This window comes from Bidens hawaiensis, unplaced genomic scaffold (genome assembly GCF_021521415.1).
Source record: "Bidens hawaiensis isolate Kalapana, Puna unplaced genomic scaffold, B.hawaiensis_p1.1 tig00013007_1, whole genome shotgun sequence".
Classification (NCBI taxonomy): Eukaryota; Viridiplantae; Streptophyta; class Magnoliopsida; order Asterales; family Asteraceae; genus Bidens; species Bidens hawaiensis.
The window spans coordinates 234,837-254,304 of NW_027492093.1; the positions used below are offsets into that span (position 1 = coordinate 234,837).

Below are 19,468 nucleotides of genomic sequence, written 5' to 3' on the forward strand. Positions count from 1 at the left end.
TGATTGTTGGACGATTGTTAAGATGGTTGGTATGAGTTTTATGATGATTTTATTGAGTGTTAGCTGCTGTCCAATTATGATTCTCGGCTAAACTTGTGAGTTCTACCTAGGGATGATGTTAATTGTTAGTGTTTGACGAGTTTTATGGATTGTTTGATTGATGGACTTAAATTGTTATTGTAAAGTTTGATTTAGACATGAAATAGGTTGTGTTTAAGGGCTGGAAATTTTGGTGAATTATTGCATAAACCCCGTGTGTCGGTTGATTAGTTTTGTATTGATTGATCGGTGCATTGTTTGATTCTAGACTTTGTGTTTAGGGTTTGTTTGCGGTAGGTACCACCGTAGGGTTTTGTTGCGTGATTTATTGGATTAAGTACAGCGGTTAGACACCTTCTTTGAGACCGAGAGGTGATAAGAAGTAGGGTCGTCTCATTACCTTTGCATGCTAGAATAAAGATTGCGCGAGAGCGAGTTGTGTGACATCCTTAGGAGTGAAACCATATCCTTATCACAAAGGGGACATGGTCTTTAAGAAGATGAAATATCGGAACACCGAATTTGAAAATTGTTTGAAATTGCTTTTGAGAAAACTTGTTTTAGGCCTAAGCCTTGGACTTGTGTGTGTGTGCTTGTGTTCATGAGGCATTAATGAAATCAGGAGTACAGTAATCCAGTAATAGTAAGTGCGTTTAAACAATCAAGTAAAGGCTCACATAATTCTATCATGCAACCCTAACAAATAAACAAATAAGCTATAGCTACCTAGAACACTACGTCTAATGTCCTATCTTATAGCCACGGCTCTGATACCAATCTGTAACACCCCGGCTAAAGCGGAAACACCTGAGTGTGACGTACAGATTGCTCAAACACACGTGACACTATTAGGTGACCATAATAACATTATCTCATTTAAATCTTCATGTAACACAAATTTATCAAATAATACAAGTTGTAACAAATAAATAAGCAAATGATAAGTTGTTCTTTGAATATCCTATAGGCATGCTATATGTCTTTTAACTTTCATCCTCGTCTCTTTACACCTATAACATATGTATAAAATAAAGTCAGCTATGAACATAGCCGGTGAGATTCCCACAGTTTGATATAATACATAAAAATTATACAATTCATGGACAAGTGATAAACGAGCAAGTAAAGTCCTTTCCGGTTGGTATCAACCAACGTACTCGGGTAATCGCGCAAGTAAGGTCCTTTCCAGTTGGTAACAACCAACGTACTCGGATAATGAGGCCCTTTTCCACTCGATACAAATGGACCTGAGTGCAAAGGGGGGCGTATGATCATACTTATTGAGGCTACCACGTGCAAGTAATTCTGAGCAAGTAATCAAGTAAACACACAATTACATGTACTGAATTGTAGTTTGTAAGCAATATTGTAAATACTTGAAGTTTTATAGGATACATATGCTACCCCCAAAAGTAATAAAAACGTTAAAAAGGGGATGTGAGAAACTCACCTCGAAATCGAAGACAAATTTGTAATAAAAGCCGAAATCACAATAACGAAACCGAAGCGGTCAAACGTCACAAACTATAAAATAAATACGGAATTTAAAGACTAATACAACGAGATTATTAAAGTTTATTATTTGTTGGGAACATGTGTTATTGTATTATTTTAAGGCATGGGTTATCTTAATATTAGTCTAAATCTTAATGGCCTTAACGAATTTAAAGCTAACGAAATAAAGTTTAACAAATTATGAATTAATAGTACCGAATCAAGGTTTAATGGTTTAAAAGTTGACGCATTAAAGTTCAATGAACGAATTAAAATTAATAAATTAAAGTTGACGAGTTAACGTTAACGAATCGTGATATAAACTAATTAACAAACTATCCTATTTACATATTATTTAATTAATAATTTATTATTAATAAGTGAACTTTAATATTTATGGGATACGGATTTTAAGGGTACAAGTTTTATCAACAACGATTATGCTGGTGTATTATAAAGATTAACGAATGCAATAATAATATAATAGTATATTAACGAGGTTAAAATTAACGAACGGTTTAACGAAATATGTTATTTCAACAAATAATTTATTATTAATATGAGGATTATAACATTTATAGAACATGTATTTTAATCGGGAATTTCATCTTGGAAATGGTTGCATTATAAGGTTAACGAAATGAATAATTACTACTATAGTTTTAACGAGGTTTTACAAATCTTAACGAATATGAAAGGTTGGGTTTTTGGACGGAAAAAGAGAAGTTTAATTTATAATCAATTTTATTTAGTTTAAAATAATATCATTTAATTTATAAAGGTTTTTAATTATTTAATCTTGGTTTTAAAAAAATAATACTAATAATAATAATGGAGATATGAAATAGGAGAAATAAACCAAAAACAAAATGGGACAGACCCGGTTCCCATTCCACACATACACGAACAACCAAATGAGCTACCTTGTTTATTTGTTACATGTGCAGAAACAAAAATATATAAACTTCATGTTCATCATCTTCAACCTCAAACCCTAGTTTTTTGATTTGATGAAAACCATTCTAAGTTTGTTTAATTTGTGATGGGGCTTTTGTTCTACGGTGGAAAAACGAACAAAAACACATAATTATTACCTGTAAAGGCTTCGGGAAGACGGTGAACCACGGACGGCCAGAAAACGAATTGTAGTGGCTTAATCGGAGGTTACTGAAGGTTATCCGTGAGAATTGATGATTGAGGCACGTTTAGTTGTAGGTTGAGATCCTATATATATTGATAATTGAAATGAAAACGATTAAATGTTGTTAATTGCAATTTCATAAAAAATCTGGTGATTTCGCGGGTTGATTATACCCGGATTAGTCGTTGTTACTCGTTATTATTCGAATATCATGAGTTTCCGTTATGGTCAATGATGATTACGAGCTTTAATGGGATTAATATGTGCGTTTGTTTGGTTAATTGAGGCAGCCGGACGCCGTCGGCGTCGCCGGCGGTGAAGCTGCCGGAAAAAACGGGTCAAGGGGAGGGGATTGGGCTACTTGTTATTTTAATAGATTATTTTAAATGCAATTTTACAAAAGTAGCCCCTCAAGTTTCAGGTTCTATTTAAACCAGAATTAAACTAAGTTTTCAAATTAAACCCTTGAACTTTTTAATATTTTAAGACTAGTAATTATAAGTAATATACACATTGAATCCCGAACTTTGATAATGTTCGTAATATACTCGAGTGGTTTGCAACCTATTTAAATCTTTAAGACTTTAAACTTAAAATCCCGGAGTTACACTTATTGAATAAAATGAGGAGAAAACGAACGAATGAATAACGTAAATTATCGTGAATATAATATAAACGATGATTAATGAACGCGTAACGATAAGTTATGTCAAATTTAACGAATCCCATAAAAATCAACGAATATAAAATATATTAAACGAACCTTGAGATATATATTAACATATATCTTTATAAACAAAGCCGAAAAATTTAAAATGGGTCAGGTTTTCGGGTTTGAAAAGTAACGAACGTTACACAAAGAAGGATCAACATCATCTTCTTTCTTTGTCAAATTCACTTCTTCCTTCCCTTTGCTTGGTTCTTTGCATTCATTCGAGTAGTGCCCAATCTTATCACAGTTGTAGCACGCTACGTACTTCCTTCCATCTTGCCATTCTCCCGGGTTCCTTTTCCGGTATTCAACCCGTTCATCATTCCATCTTGGATTCCCTCTTCCTCGTCCATTATATCTTCCACGGCTTCTACCACGTCCTCGGTAGTTTTCAACTTTCTTTTCGGTTTGGGTGAACATGAGCTGACTTTGGGATGAACTTTCATTCACATTCTTGAACTTGTATCTTTCTTCATATGCTTTTAAATGTCCAACCACATCTTCAAACGCCATTGTTTCAATGTCTGCAAGTAGCTTCATCGAAGAAACAACAGGTAAATATTTATTCGGCATAGAGTTCAAGAATTTTCTTACCAAAACCTCTTCTTAAAGTACCGCTTCCAAGCTCTTGTACTTTGATTGTACTCCACCCAACTTCGTTGCATAATCATCAATACTTTTTGTCTCCCCCGTCTTCAATCCATCTAACTCGGTTCTTAGCATTTGAACACGAGCTTTCTGAGTTCTTTCTGCACCAAGATAACGAACTCTTAACGCTTCCCGAACATCTTTCGGTTCTGAATACTTGGCCATCTGAAGCATCACGTCTTTAGGTAGGGTTTGGAAGATAACATCTAACGCCATAAACTTCTTTCTTTCTTCAATTCCTACACCCTTTTCTTTATCAATCGCATCATGCAAACCATTCGCACCAAAGATAATTTTCACCATAACTGACCATGATGCGTAGTTGGTCGACGTTAACTTCGGTGCTTGCAACACAAAACCACCCATTGATTCTTTCATTGTTCTCGAGCTCCCTTCTTTATCACTAGCCATATCACAATGCTAACGCGGTCGGTGGCGATTCAAACAGTTCTGGTTGCTCGCAAAAAACCCGTTTCAAATAGCTCCCCAATAAAAATAAATAAGTTGCTTCAACTTTGTGTGTAGTACGAGAAAAATAATTGGTTAATTAATTCACACAATATCAATTGCAAACCAACTAATCTTCAGGTATGTTTTTCTGACTCAAACAACCTTAAAGATTCACCATCTTCTCTTCTCCTTCCGAAGAAATTCTTTCTTTTTCTTCATTCAACCTTTCTTTTTCTTCACAATCTAAAACAGCTTGCAAAGCTTTTTCTATATCTGGAGCTTCATGCACTTCTTTCTTGCGTGCTTGTTCTTTTTGAACAATCGCATCCAATCTTTCTTTACACTTCTGTTCGATCGAACACAAACACCAAAGAGCATAAAATTATGTCGATGCTTCCACGAACCTCTCACTATTCAATCATCACACAGTGGGGATAACCAAAACTCTAAAAACGCAATTTCAATCTTTGAATCGGGATAAAGAAACGAGCCTAAGCTTTGATACCAATTGTTGGCCAAGACGGATCAAACAAATAAATAAACAAACGAGCAAACGAACACAAGATATTTTGGGTGACAACCCGCGACTCTTTTCATATAATCTTATGAAACGAACTTAACAAACTTAAATGGAGGAGATACTTCTCTTGCACAAATAAAACTAATAATTTAGACCTTATTTATAGACCTACTAAACATGCTCTTCAAGACAAACTTAACTTGGGAAATAAGGCAAACTTATTCTAGAATAATCCATATTAAAATAAACTTACAAAACAAACTCTCAACCTTATTGATAATTCAAGATTATTCTTCATCCAGTAGCGTGAAGTAATCAACTCTAGGCACGGTTTATTCCTCTTTACACAATCAATCTTGTATCTAGGTAAGCTAACTAATAGCAAAGTGGCATGATTTGGTAAAGCACAAATGCAGTAGATCCAATGATTTTATAGTAAAATATAAAAGAGTATAAGACTCGATTCAAAGATAATTTGTTATCTCAATGACTACGTAATCAGACAAATAAAATGTAACACAATTTATATTTAGTTCGTACTGTCAACGTTACTTCAAAATCATATGATTAAATATTACTTTAATCACGTGAAGGGAGGCCTACTCTACGGATAGCGGACGTTCTTGTGTTTGGATAGGTGGGGGAAAGCATGTTTGTGTGGACCTTACAGGAGTGTCCCTCCTTATCGAGTTTAGGGACATCGGGTTTGTTACTAGGCATGTTGTATTAAAGCCAGAATCTGGTAAAATTGCTAAGCACGAGAAAACTTGTGCCGAGAATCAACATGCCTTCATTGCTTTCGGTTTTGATACACTCAGGTCCCTTGCTGCAGATGATGTTACGCTTGTGAAAAGAGTTCAACGAGTCGTGCAGAGTAACATATCGGCACCAAAAAGCTGTAACTTTGTTTTCAGCAGATTGGATTTTCCATTCAAAAAGGGGGTTACGGCGCAACTTGTTGTCAGCTTGCCTGCATGTCTATTTTAATTGTATGTTTTTATGAAATTATATATTAGTGATTGGGTTTAATCACCAATTCCGGTAACATATCACTTCGTGGCCTTCAATCTGTTTTCCTTTCATGTGCTGTCCAGCCCATGAGCACAATAAGTCATACCAGTTATAGTCATTTTTCTTTCTTGTATTTGATGTTGCAAAGAGTCCAGCCCAAATAATTTTTACTACGAAATTGATTTATTTAAACAATAAAATATAATATTTAGTTATGAATGCTCTTATGCAACCTCGAGAGCTTTGACTGTTTTAAACATTACCTATATACTTAATTTACATTTTGTATATTTGTAGGTATGTTGTTTAAGCTTAATTGCATTGATTTAGCTCAAATTTCTTATCGGCCTACAATACAACGAAATCCATCAAACTATCGAAGTATTATGTATGGATAATGTGACGGAAGCCTATTTAAATAATTACACCAAAAAATAAATATTTAAAATATACCGGCGGATATCGTGTCAAACACAAGATCTATTCACATAAAGATTGCAAAAACATAAAAGAAAAAAAAAAGGACATATCCTTGCTTATCACTCCAAATTCACAAACAAAAAGATAATCATGAGTAATTACTAATTAACAAGATCAACAGAATCAAGAGTGACCCAATAAAAGTTGAAATCAAACTCCTAAATAATTAAATAAGAATTTATTAATCTTTCATAACAAGTTAGGAGTCGTCTTAGAAAAAATGGCAGGAGTAATGATTTGTTACATGGACCTACTAATGATGTTATATGTAGAAGCGATCATCACACCATCAGGGGCGGACCTACTATGGTTGTACAGGGGTCGGCTGACCCCAGTGAGAAAATTTTATTTGGTGTTATATAGGTGTTAAAATCTCTATTAACTCTGTGAAATTTTGACTCCGACCCCTATGAAACTGATGAGAATATAAGATGAAAAGAAAAGATTGAACTTGAACTTTTGGAAATTTTCCGGGGACACCGGAGGTGACCGGTAAGAGTGAAACTCAAGAGGTAGAAGAAGATTAAAAAGTGATAATTAATTGTGTCAGGTACATTTATTTTATCTATATCAATTAATATATATTGCACAAGCTTCTAGTTTTCCAAGGTTTATTTCCTTATTATTTATTTGTTTTTCTAGTGATGCACTGATGATTTATTATTTTAATCTTAATTAATTTATTTTAATGTTTACTTTTATGCTAGATGATTATGTGAACCATCTCAAACCAAAAAATTAGCGTTACTACAATTGTAAATTTCTGACCTAAATGAAAAATAATTTGGCCATGAAATTTAACAAAGTGAAAAAGAAACAATAGTCGTATTTGTTTAATATTTGGCTATATACATCTAACTCTAAAAAAATTTCGGTGATGAAGCACGTGCAATCCGATTTGCGTAATTAAATGGGTTATGCGAATTTAAATAGTAGTTGTATATGTTTCATTAAGAAAGATTTGCTTAGGATGTCAAGTTAGGTGATGTTATGGTTATATTTCAAAAAATGAAAATCCGGAGAGAACAATTTATATTTTAGTTATGCACTTTTAATTATGTTTCCCGTTTTTTTTTGTTATATGATATTTTGTGTGATTATCCTTTTCTTTTATATTACCCCACCTGATTTGACTCATCCGGAACGAATGGATCGAACTGAAAAAAAAATTATATATGGATTTAACCCAACCCGAATGATTGAACCGGTTTGAAAAAAAGTTAAATACCGATAGTCAAACTAAATACCAACCCGAAAAATTTTCAACCCCTTAAAAAAATTTTCTGGGTTCGCCACTGCACTCCATGCTATATTGTCAATCACGTTCATACGTGTGACATCCTGAGTTTCCCATATATTATTATAAAATAATGGTAAGTTCCCATTTGTTATTGTTGGTATGAGTTTAATTTAATATTTGAATTTGGGCCAACATGTCAAAAGAGTGTTAAACCAAGTGTTCCATTTGTATATATTGGACTAGTGTGTCTAAAGTTCAATTATAGTTTTTTAAAGACTAGTATTATGCTCTTAATCTACCTAACCTGTTTTACTACAGGATTTGAATCACCGACATCTAAAGGAAGAGAGCATCTATGTGATGAAACTAATTATAAGTTTTATGATAAAGAGTGAGATTTTGTAACCATCACTGGCTGATAGAAACTAATTACAAGTTTTATAACCACCGCAAAAAGAAAGTTAGATGATAATTATAATGTCGGATTGTAAAAGACGATTTTGGATAAATTTGATCCAAAATGACATAAGAAATGAATATATCTTATGTAGAACACCAAAAGCATGGTCATGTAAAGGCCAAGTGCTCTAGTTGTGTGGGGATGAAATTTGAGGTGGAATGCAAATGTTTATAAGCTGAGGGACCTGCAGAGAAATAACCCGTCAGCCACAGACAAATCCCAATCATCATCAATTTCAATTACCAAAGAAAAGCAAAGCTTAGCTTTTTGGACGAATGGATGCTCCAAGTTACGCCATTGTCGTCCATAAACCTACCACTGTAAGTTCACATTCTTCGTATTCGTGTCCATTGCTTTTGATCTTCTCGATTGCTAATGCGTCTTCGTAATCTCACATTTTAAGCTCATTTGACTGCGAATGGACAATGCTTCTATAATGACTCAACGCATCGCAAATAATATTAATGGCAGGTACATAGATACACATTATTATTATTATTATTATTATTATTATTATTATTATTATTATTATTATTCTTTCTTCGTTATTGTTATTATCCTCATTATTGTTATTATAATTATAATTAGGGCTTAATGGCTGATGATGATGATGATGATGATGATGATGATGACGATGTAGTTATAATATTACTTTAGATACACATTGATCATTGATGTATTACAATGTGTTTGACAAATGCCATTGTTAATTCACAATTTTGACAAATACCAAACTTTACTTGGGCAAACTAGTTTTCCACCACAACCTAGTTTGCCCACTACCACCATCATGGCCACATGTCACTAAATTATTGGTTCACCTTTTAATTTATTTATTTTTTCTTTTCATACTAATTCATTTTAACACTAAAAATGCTTTTCCTTAATAACTTTTAATAAATAAATTTTTTAAAAAATCTAAAATCATTGTCTTGTTTAGTTTTTTTTTAACACACCGGTATGAATTTTTAAAAAACATAAGATTGCAAAAAAATATATTTTTATAATAAAATAAATATTAATTATTACTGATTACATTATCTGACACTTGTCAACTCTGTATTGGTTTATAAGATTTTTGGATAAAACTTATTATCTAAACAATCTAACATTATCTAAACAATTACAAATTATATTTATTTAATAAAAAATAGTAAAGTTTGGGTTGCTAATGTGTGTGGAAAGTTTGGCTTGGTTGGATCGGGTTGGTGGAAGAGAGAGAAATCAATTTTATAATAAAGATTGGGTTGGGTTGGGTTGGGTTGGGTTGGGTTGGGTTGTGAATGAGAATGGTCTTATGTGCCTTAGTCCAAGGCTTGATGCAAAACTACTATTGAGCCGGGGGTCTCACCGGAAGCAGTCTCTCTATTCCTACGGGGTAGAGGTAAGGCTGTCTACATCTTACCCTCCTCAGACCCTACCATAGCTTTGCTATTGGTGGGATATACTGAGTACGATGATGATGATGATGGTAAAGTAAATGTATTTTATTAATATTATTACTATTTATTTTTTAAAAAAAATATCATTACTAAAAAGAGAGAGATGCAGAGATGCGGACACGTGTCACTGACTCACCATATCTAATAAGGAATATACAATGACACATGGCATGAGGGATCATTCTTCATTAGACCATGTGTAGTCATAACCCCCCTTGTGGGGTGTTATGCCACACGTGTTGGCCACGTTAACAAGGGGGGCGTTATGACAAAAAATAGTGTGTGATGGTATGAAGCCCCATAAGCCCCCCCCCCAAAAAAAAAAAAATCATATATGTTGCTTTTTTGAAAACCACAACCAAGGGGGCGCCATCACCATAGCCCCGGGGACCCCAAATTGGCCCATAACGCCCCATTTGGGGGGGGGGGGGGGGTTGGGGGCGCCATGGTGCCCCACTATGCATGGTCTTAGATAGTATATATATACATAGATTATGTGGACACGTGCCATTGTTTATTTCCTGTTTAATCCTATGACAGAGGATGTAAACTGTTGGAAGTTAGCAGCTCAGTACATTCAGAGAGACCTTAAAGAGGCGGATGAACTAAATTTGCTTGATGAAGAAGGTAAGTTATCTTTTCATAATATAATAATCTAATCTTTGAAGTATTGTATCAAATTTCAATATGTTTATTTATTGGAATGCAGATATGGATGTATTTGGTTTGAGGCCTATAATGGATCCTTTAATCTTGGTGAATTTTCAAATCTTGCTTTTATGTTCATGTTGAGAATTATTTTGATATTTTTCTTCGTCTTCTCAATTGCAGGTTTCTTGCAATAATTGCAAGAAACCAGTGAAGGCTAGCCAATATGCAAATCATGCAGGTAATATTGTTATTTAATTCTCTATAAAAAGAGTAAACTAAATGAATTTGCAACTTAATTTCAGAAATTTGCAAGTCATTAAGTTTAGTAGTAGACAGTACAACCGAGACTGAAGTTGCAGGCAAAAAGAAACCTCCAAGAAAGGAGGAGAAGTTACAAATCAGTATTTCTAGTATCCTTATAATTCTATTTTCACGGGTAACATTTGTGTCATGTGTTTCTTTAAGTTGTATTTGTTGAGTTTAACTCGAATGTAGAACGAGTTGCAACAGTTGGTAAGCCTGAAAAATGTGCAACTGCTAACACTGTTGCTTCGAATTCTTATGTGGATGAGCAAACCATTAAAGAAACTTCATTTCCTACACAACCGAAAGGTAAATATATTCTTTTGTGCACCATCTTTTTATCTTTTTTGTTTGTCAAATATCAAATTTTACTAAGAGTTTATCAAAACTCATTATTTAGGCAAAGAGTTACTAAATGAATCACAGGCAAGAAACTTGAAGAGCTTTGATGATGCCAACAGCCATCAAACACCTACAAAGCATAATGATCACCATTTACAGACCAAAGGTAAATTAATTCAGTCTGCACTGTTGTAAATATTTTTACTTGAATTTAATGAATTGAATTAGTGTTTATGATAAAATCATGGTTAATGGTTAAAAAATAAGCAGGAACTGTGTATGCACCAGCTCCACTTGCAACCAAGATTTACTATTCTCAAAGAACTCAACGACTCAGATCCGCGATACGCGATATGTATTACAGTTCATCATCTACAGATCACGGTCATGAGTTAATCAATATGCAATTTTCAGAAATTAATGACCACTGTGAAAAGGTAGTATTCATAACCACAGGTCAAATTTTAATAAGTTAGCTAATCATGAAACCGGTTGAACTTATCCAAATGTAAATCATTTTATTTAAAAAAAAGTATATATTGTTTGTATGTGACAGTTTAATATGTGATTCTATCATATGTCATTGTAGGATGGTCATTAGGACAATGCAGCAGTGATGTTCCTGTTGTACAGCCACTGAAGAAATTTTTGGTAGTCGAGTTAGTTATTATATTTCTAATCTTCACGTGCAAATCACGGAAACAAAGTTTCATATCTAGGATGGCATTGGGACCGATTCAAACTAGGGTTTGTTATTGTATAAATCATTGCATAGTATTGTTTTTTGGTCATTTGTTAAAATTCCGAATGAGAATCTAGTTCCAGTTGAATAGTAGGGTGCCTTTTTGTTGCAATACTGTGTGCATAAACCTTAAAGAATATTAATATATTATCATGTACTGAATCAAGCTTTTACATAAATTGGCAATTTGGTTGTCCATATACTGGCACAAACGCTGAATCATGATTTGCTTAGAAACGTGCCTTCTTAATTTGCCTGCAACATTCAAGTTTTGATCACAAACCTCAACATCATGGCTTCTGCAACTGCATGCATCTCGAATGTCTGCAAGTAGTTCAGGGTTTGATAATGATTTGCTAGGCTGTTCATCCGACATATCCATTCCCGGGAAGTATCATTATTCTAAACATATTTACTGAAAATCTTTGCAATTTCTTCAGAAAGAGCCTTATCATTTAAGAAAATGTAGCACCAACATTACCGCCAGTAGGCGAGCAACTTGTGAGACCAGCCATTTACGACACATGGTCAGCACCAGAAATTGAACAGATGCATAAGTGGATGAATGACCAAGAGAAGAGCAGTGGGAGATGGAGAGAGCAGCAAGACGCGTTAATGCACAATGGAGAGAAGCTTATTAGACGAAGTATTGGAGGAGTGCTGCCTAGTGCTCTTCTTATATCTTTCCTTTGTTTCTTTTTATGACTATGTGTGTGGGAAATTTCTTTTTGTTTCTAGTGTGTTGAACAATAGCTTGTGTTTCTAATTTGTTGGTTGTTTAAGTTATACAATTTTTTGTTTCTTTATGCAGTTTAGTATTTTACGATTTAGTATGTTTTAGATATTGGTGAAAGATTGATTAAGTTCTTGTTGTATAAGAATTGTGTGCATATGGGAAATCATAGAATATTACGCATTGATACTATTGGGTTTTTAACATGCATTTTATAAAAGTATTTAGCAGCAGAATCAGTTTTATAAGCATGTTAATTTTAAAACCTTAAGATACAAACCCTATGTGTAGGATCCATATGTATGCAATTCTTGAAATAAAATCAACCATATAGTTAGTCTCTCTCTCTCTCTCTCTCTCTCTCATAAACAATTTTAGATAGAGGTGCACAAAACAACCGGTTCCGGACCCGACCCGGCGGTTCCTACCCGGAACCGGACCCGACCCTACCTTACCCCCGGGTATGGACCGGGTTTTGAGTTTCCCTCTAAAACTATAACCGGAACCGACCCGGACCCAGTGAAACCGGTTTCACCAATACCCGGTCAAAACCCGGCCCTACCCTACCCGAAACCTGAAAAAACCTGATGGAACCAGTCAAAACTCGGTCAAATACCCGACTATACCCGGAACCAGTTCCTACCCGGACCCGGTTTTGACTTTTGTTGACTATACCTTGTTCCGGTTCCTGAGAATACCCGGTTTGTGCACCTCTACTATTAGAGAACCCGTTGGATGCTGCTTTTGCGACAATTTACAGCACGACACTTGTTTATGTTAGTTTATCAACCCTCTCGTGATGTATTGTATCACGAACTTAGTTTTCACCGTACTATTACACGAACAGCAAAGTTTTTGATCCATAATTTCCTCTTTTAATGAGATGTTATTGTCGGAGATTGTTTGTCGACCAGCTACCGAAGCTTATTTTGCTCATGTAGCTTAGAATTGCAAATGTTATTTTGTAAATATTTTAATGATTGAATTATGAATTACAAAAAGAGCGTATGTAAGACACGCTACCCACCGGTCTTGTTGTAAAACATTACGTGGAAAAACAACCCCACCATTTTCCATTATTTGTGCCTTTTTGGAGGAAGTATATATATATATATATATATATATCAACAAAAATTGTTTATCGTATATGATTATTTAATGCTTTAAAAAATAAACCAGTATCTTTTTTCTTTTGGTAATATCCAGATTTTGGTACGTATTATGATTTCTGAATGTGTTATCCACAACGAGGGAGCCAAGATGGGTCCATTTGAAACTGTTCTAAGCCACAATTTCATGGTCGGAAACTCAGGAAACCACATAAATAACCACAACCACATAAATGCATGATTGGTTGAATATATTTATCTTGGTCATGTTGAATACACCCAGTGGCGGATCTAGGAATTTTTTTTAGGTGGTGCACTACTTTTATATGCTTAAATTTCATAGAGTCGGTCGGGTATAAAAAATTCCGGGTCGGTTCGATGATTCGGCCAAAGCTCATTACATAATAAAAATACGATAAAATAATAAAAAAGATACCGTCATTAAAGTGTCTTAATTTACCAACTAAATTGGTTAGAGGTAAATCATGCCCGGTTTGTTGACACGTACCTCTAAGTAGATATGCCCGTCTAATTTCATCTTTTTGACTTCGCTGATAAAATGAAATGGTTTGCCTTTCGAAAGGATCCCATGAAAGATCATCAAAAATTATTTTTGACGGTTTACTACTTGAAATTGATGATCCAAGGTTCGATGGTTCACTTTGTAAATATCTCTTAATATTCAAAATACATACAAATCAACAATTACAAACTAATAAATTAAAAACTATAAGAAACTAACAAATTCTAACAAACTAAGAAATTAAAACCAACAATCTAACTAATTAAAACTAAAGTAACAATCAAAAACAATTAACAAGAAGTCAAGAACAATTAAAACTAAAGCAACAATTTAACAAATGGATGATCATTTTATAGAAAACTTTCTAAGAAGCATTTCATCGAACACCTTGTAAGCATAATTGTTACAATAAAAAAACATTTATTCATCTCATTCTACCACCAAATTAGAAAGATTTGAGAGCTGAATGTGAGAGTTAAACAACCAAACCACTTATTAACACAACCTAGACCATATAAGACAATAGAAGAAAGCAAAAATCCCAAAAATTATTTCAACATATCGATGGGAATTGGGAAAGAACATGGAAGATCGAACATACCTTCAAAGTCGGAAGAAGAGAACGGCTGAACGGGGACGAGGGGTCAGGGGAGATAGGTTGTCTGTGTTTGAAGAGAGGCAAGGGAAAACTGAAGAGGCGCCAAATTTGTTGTTGTGGTCTTAGTGTTTTAATAAAACCCATAAGGTAAGTTGGTAAAAAAAATAAAAATAAATCTATCATTCAACAAGAATGGAACCTGCGACCTTAAGGTAACCAAACAAACACCATACCGGCTGAACCAGCACTTCAAACTTTTATGTAGTGGTTCTTTTCCTATTTATAAGGTGGTTCCTTTTATATTTTCTATATATAATTAGACTATTATTTCGAAACTCGAGTGGTTCCGCGGAACCACCCACTTCTACTATAGATCTGCCCCTGAATACACCTGCATATAATATATGACTAGTTTTGTGCTCACGCGATGCAGCGGGGTTTAAGACCTAGCAACTACGTAACAAATTAACCTGAAGCCCGTCATCAATCTAACCCGAAATCAGTTCTAGTCGGGTTTTGACCCGAACCCGTTCTGACCTGACACGAACCAAATTAACCATTTTTTGAATCGACCTGTTCCGACCCTAATCCGGTCTTATCCATGACCCGAGCCTACCCAACCCGACCCGTTGTCCGTCTTGATTGACAATCACGTAATATGTTAATTTTTTAAAATGTACAAAGTATGGCAATACTATACTCAAATTAAAGATAATAAAATGCATGTTTTTTGTGTAATTTAAAAAAAAAAATAGTGTGTGAAAAAATCATGAACGTTAAAGTTCGTGGAAGTTGGTTGTTTAGTGTAAGAGTTAAATGTGTAACTATTTTATAGATTAACAAAATTTGATTAAAGTTGAAGTACTTTAAGTAAGTGACCTAAGTGAGGTGATTAAAAGACAGCATTGCCTCTATAATCTCAATACTTTATGCATTATACCTTGTATATTGAGCAATAATAAATATACCTCTTAAAATTTAAGAAATTCTTAAGTTATACATTATATATAGTATAGATTGGACATACAAGTATGCACCAATGTACCATACCAAGGATATACTAAATAAGAAGTAAAGTTTTTCAAAGACATTTAGGGTGGCATGTAAAGTTAAAAAAAAAAAATGATTCGTGGATATCCACAAGGACGGACCACAAAGAAAGGAGAAACTGGTGGCTCACACCACTTTCCAGCTTCCATTGACAATTAATGGGCTACCGGTGCTTCCACGTCATTCAACTTCACACACCACCATGTAAACTTTCCTGCTCTCTATTGCTCCACAATATTCTGACATGGATCTCTTTTCTTTTTATTTATTATATTATTCTCCTTGTTTTAAAACGTGACCAATGTATATATTTGTTTTACTAATTTTATTTTTATTAGATGCATTTTGTCGGTTATAACTTTTTGACTGGCTTATTTTGATAGTTATAACGTAAAAAGGAAAAGATAATCAGATAAGGTATTTAATTACCAACTAAAAACAAAATAATTCGTCATCAAGTCATTCTGAAAAACTTGTAACTACCAATATGGATATTAAAAATTTTAAGTTAATCAAACGATGGTCATGTTATATTTTACAGGTACTAGTATACAACTATGAAAACATTTTTAACCGAGTTTGTATATAACCAAAATTAGATACATAAATGTAATTTGTAAAGGAAAACACAAGTTGAATTTTAATAATTCAGTTGTGATATATCAGCCAATAATTAGGCATACTGAAAATTTAACCGGTGGTGACACAACTTTTATTTTTATTTTGTACAATTCCACTCACATAATTATCATGTGTATGCACTTGATTTCATGGTGTATTCCGTTATTTCATTCATAATTATCCATGTGAGCAAAACCAAGTATAAATATATAATGACTATGCAAGTTTGATTGTTCTTGAAAACAAAATTAAAATTTAAGAGTCTTATCATTTAATTTCAGTGTCAACTATCATCAACTAATAAGTCACAATTTGTATAGTTAAAAATAATATTTTCCAAAAAATGGTTTCACGTAAATCATATTAAAATATCATATATTGTCCAACAAAAATTGAAGAATATTATTATATTATTATTCAAATAAATCCAGCCAACGAAATTTTATATTAGCTTTAAAATTAAAAAAAAAAAAGCATTTTATGATTAGTTGATGACCAAACTGACATGAACTGAGTTTGCGGTTCAAACGTTAGCTTCTATGAGAAGACGCCACGTGGCACACAAGGGTTGTTTATTTCTTTCCTATATATCCATTTTCTTTCTCTCACAAATCAAATAACCTTAAACCCTGAAATCACCTTATCCAAAACCAAACCAAGATGTCGTTGATCAGAATCTCTCCGGCGATGCTTCCGACCAGTCACCGGCAACCGGAAAACAATAATGGTTCTCCGATGATGATCATCTCTTCATCCAAGTTGCACAAAGCTGGTTTCGGTCCGATAATTAGATTCTCTAATCTTAATATTAATATTCCACTTAGAGTTAATTCTTATTCTCAATCTGCTGCTGTATCCACCATGGCTTCTCGGGATCTCACTGATTCCGATCATGTAAGTAGTTATTAAAAGATAGGTTCTATACCGTATCTGTTTTTAGGTTTGGTAACAATCAGTACCGGTACCATTGAAAATACCGAAACTGAATGGTACCGCTACCGAAAACATGAAAAAACGAATGCCGGGTATTCGGTAAAAAATCTCATCCCGAGTGCTTATCATTGCTTAATTTGATCCTGTTTCGTGACCCTAACCGAATTTTGTGCAGAAAGATAGCGTGAAGCTATACGTTGGATTACCGGTGAACTCGGTTTCCGAATGCAACGCGATAAACCATTCGCGAGCAATCGCAGCAGGACTCCGGGCTTTGAAATTATTAGGAGTTGAAGGTGTAGAGCTGCCAATGTGGTGGGGAGTAACTGAGAAAGAAGCCATGGGTAAATATGAATGGTCAGGATACCTTGTTCTTGCAGACATGGTTCAGAAATCTGGTCTTAAACTCCATGTTTCACTCTGTTTTCATGCATCCAAAGAAGATAATATTCAGTTGCCTAAATGGGTTGCTGACATTGGTGAACTGAAACCGGATATCTTCTTTGCGGATCGGGCAGGGAAGCGGTATAAAGACTGTTTGTCGTTCGGTGTTGACAGTCTTCCTGTTTTCGATGGCAAAACCGCCATTGAAGTTTATCAAGGGTTCATCGAGAGCTTTAAGGGGGCTTTCGCACCGTTCATGGGCTCCATAATCACTGTAAGGAATTCAACAAGCTCTCTTTTTTTATAACATATTGGTGAATTGTACGGGTGTGCATGAAATGAAAATAACTGACACATCTGAACCCATAAAAACCCAACATTTTGGTTTTATGTTTTTTCAAAAACTGACTTTCTGGTTCAGTTTTGGTTTTGCTGTCAACAAAAACCTAAAAAACCGAGTCGAAGGTAATTTATTTAGAAATTAATAGGGTTTGGATCTTTTTAGAAATCAGAACTCAAAAAAATTAAAAACTTCTAACCACCAATTTTTTTCTTTATTTATATTATATATTTAATATTATTTGAGGATAGTTTTGTGATTACATATATGTAATCACAAGTTTACATTAAGTTTACATATGTGTAATAACCAATTTACATATATGCAATCATAAAATTACATGTAATAAATGACAAAACTACCATCAAATAATATTAAATAAATAAAATAATTGGTTGTTAAAATTTTTAAAAATATTTAAAGGTTCTGTAATGATCAAGTTCCATGTGAAATAATAAGTTAATCATTACTTACTAAAAAAATTTGGCATAAATTCATTACTTTGTATTCTTGTGTACTGATTGATGAATTTTGCAGGGTGTGACAATTGGTTTGGGACCAAATGGTGAGCTCAGATATCCATCAAACCATGATCAAATCAACAACAGTGTTGGTCATGGTGCAGGTGAGTTTCAATGTTATGATGAAAACATGATGGCAAGTCTGAAAGAACATGCTGCAAATATTGGAAACCCTCTTTGGGGACTTGGTGGGCCACATGATGCACCAAGTTACAACCAGCAGCCTATTAATAACACCTTCTTTAAAGAATGTGGATCATGGGAGACTGCTTATGGTGATTTCTTCCTTTCTTGGTATTCAAACCAACTGATGTCTCACGCAGACCGTATGCTATCGTTAGCAGCATCGTCTTTTAACGACACTGCAGTTAAGGTATCGGGTAAACTGCCACTAGTTCCGTCATGGTACAGAAGCCGGTCCCACCCTGCAGAGGTAACCGCAGGGTTTTTTAACACAGTTAACCGAAACGGATACGAAGAGATTGCAAAGATCTTTTGTAAAAACTCGTGTAGAGTGATCTTGCCGGGAATGGATTTGTTGGATGAACAACAGCCCAGCAAGTCGTTTTCAAGCCCCGAGCTGCTTCTTGCAGACATTAAAGACGCTTGCAGAAACCATAATGTTGAGGTTTGTGGTCAAAACTTAAATGTTGCAGGCACGGTTAAGAATTTTGACCAAATTAAGAAGAATTTGGCAGGCGAGAATGGGATCGAGCTGTTTGTTTATCAAAGAATGGGTAGTGAGTTCTTTTCGCCTGAAAGCTTTCCGTTGTTTACCGCGTTTGTTAGGAGTTTGAATCAACCGGAAGTTGCTTCGGATGATTTGGTTGTAAATGATAGAGAAGGTGCTTTACTTGTACCTAGTAAGACCAGAAAGTTGCAAGCGGTATAGAGTTTGTGATCATCTTTTGTTTAAAACTTGTACATTAGTATGCAAATCATTATTCAGTATTCTTGTCTATATAACCAAATTGAGAATTC

The 19,468-nt window shown here is 34.3% G+C and overlaps 1 protein-coding gene, 1 long non-coding RNA gene and 1 pseudogene across 3 annotated transcripts; 2 read left to right on the forward strand and 1 right to left on the reverse strand.

Annotated features, from left to right (window-relative positions):
* Positions 1-1,043: 1,043 nt before the first annotated feature.
* Positions 1,044-4,445, reverse strand: LOC143542982 (uncharacterized). The gene is made up of 3 exons (XM_077035423.1): positions 4,002-4,445; positions 3,525-3,920; positions 1,044-1,049 (listed from the first exon to the last, which is right to left on the reverse strand). Exons 1-3 carry the CDS (start codon positions 4,443-4,445, stop codon positions 1,044-1,046), a joined length of 846 nt encoding a protein of 281 aa, XP_076891538.1.
* Positions 4,446-10,170: 5,725 nt separating this feature from the next.
* On the forward strand, positions 10,171-10,666 carry LOC143542971 (uncharacterized). The gene is made up of 4 exons (XR_013136990.1): positions 10,171-10,264; positions 10,347-10,393; positions 10,469-10,526; positions 10,591-10,666. It is a non-coding gene; the product is annotated as an uncharacterized LOC143542971 (long non-coding RNA).
* Positions 10,667-16,969: 6,303 nt separating this feature from the next.
* Positions 16,970-19,440, forward strand: LOC143542983 (inactive beta-amylase 9 pseudogene; annotated as a pseudogene). Its single transcript, XR_013136994.1, has 3 exons — positions 16,970-17,203; positions 17,418-17,900; positions 18,504-19,440. The product of XR_013136994.1 is annotated as an inactive beta-amylase 9 pseudogene (transcript).
* Positions 19,441-19,468: the final 28 nt, after the last annotated feature.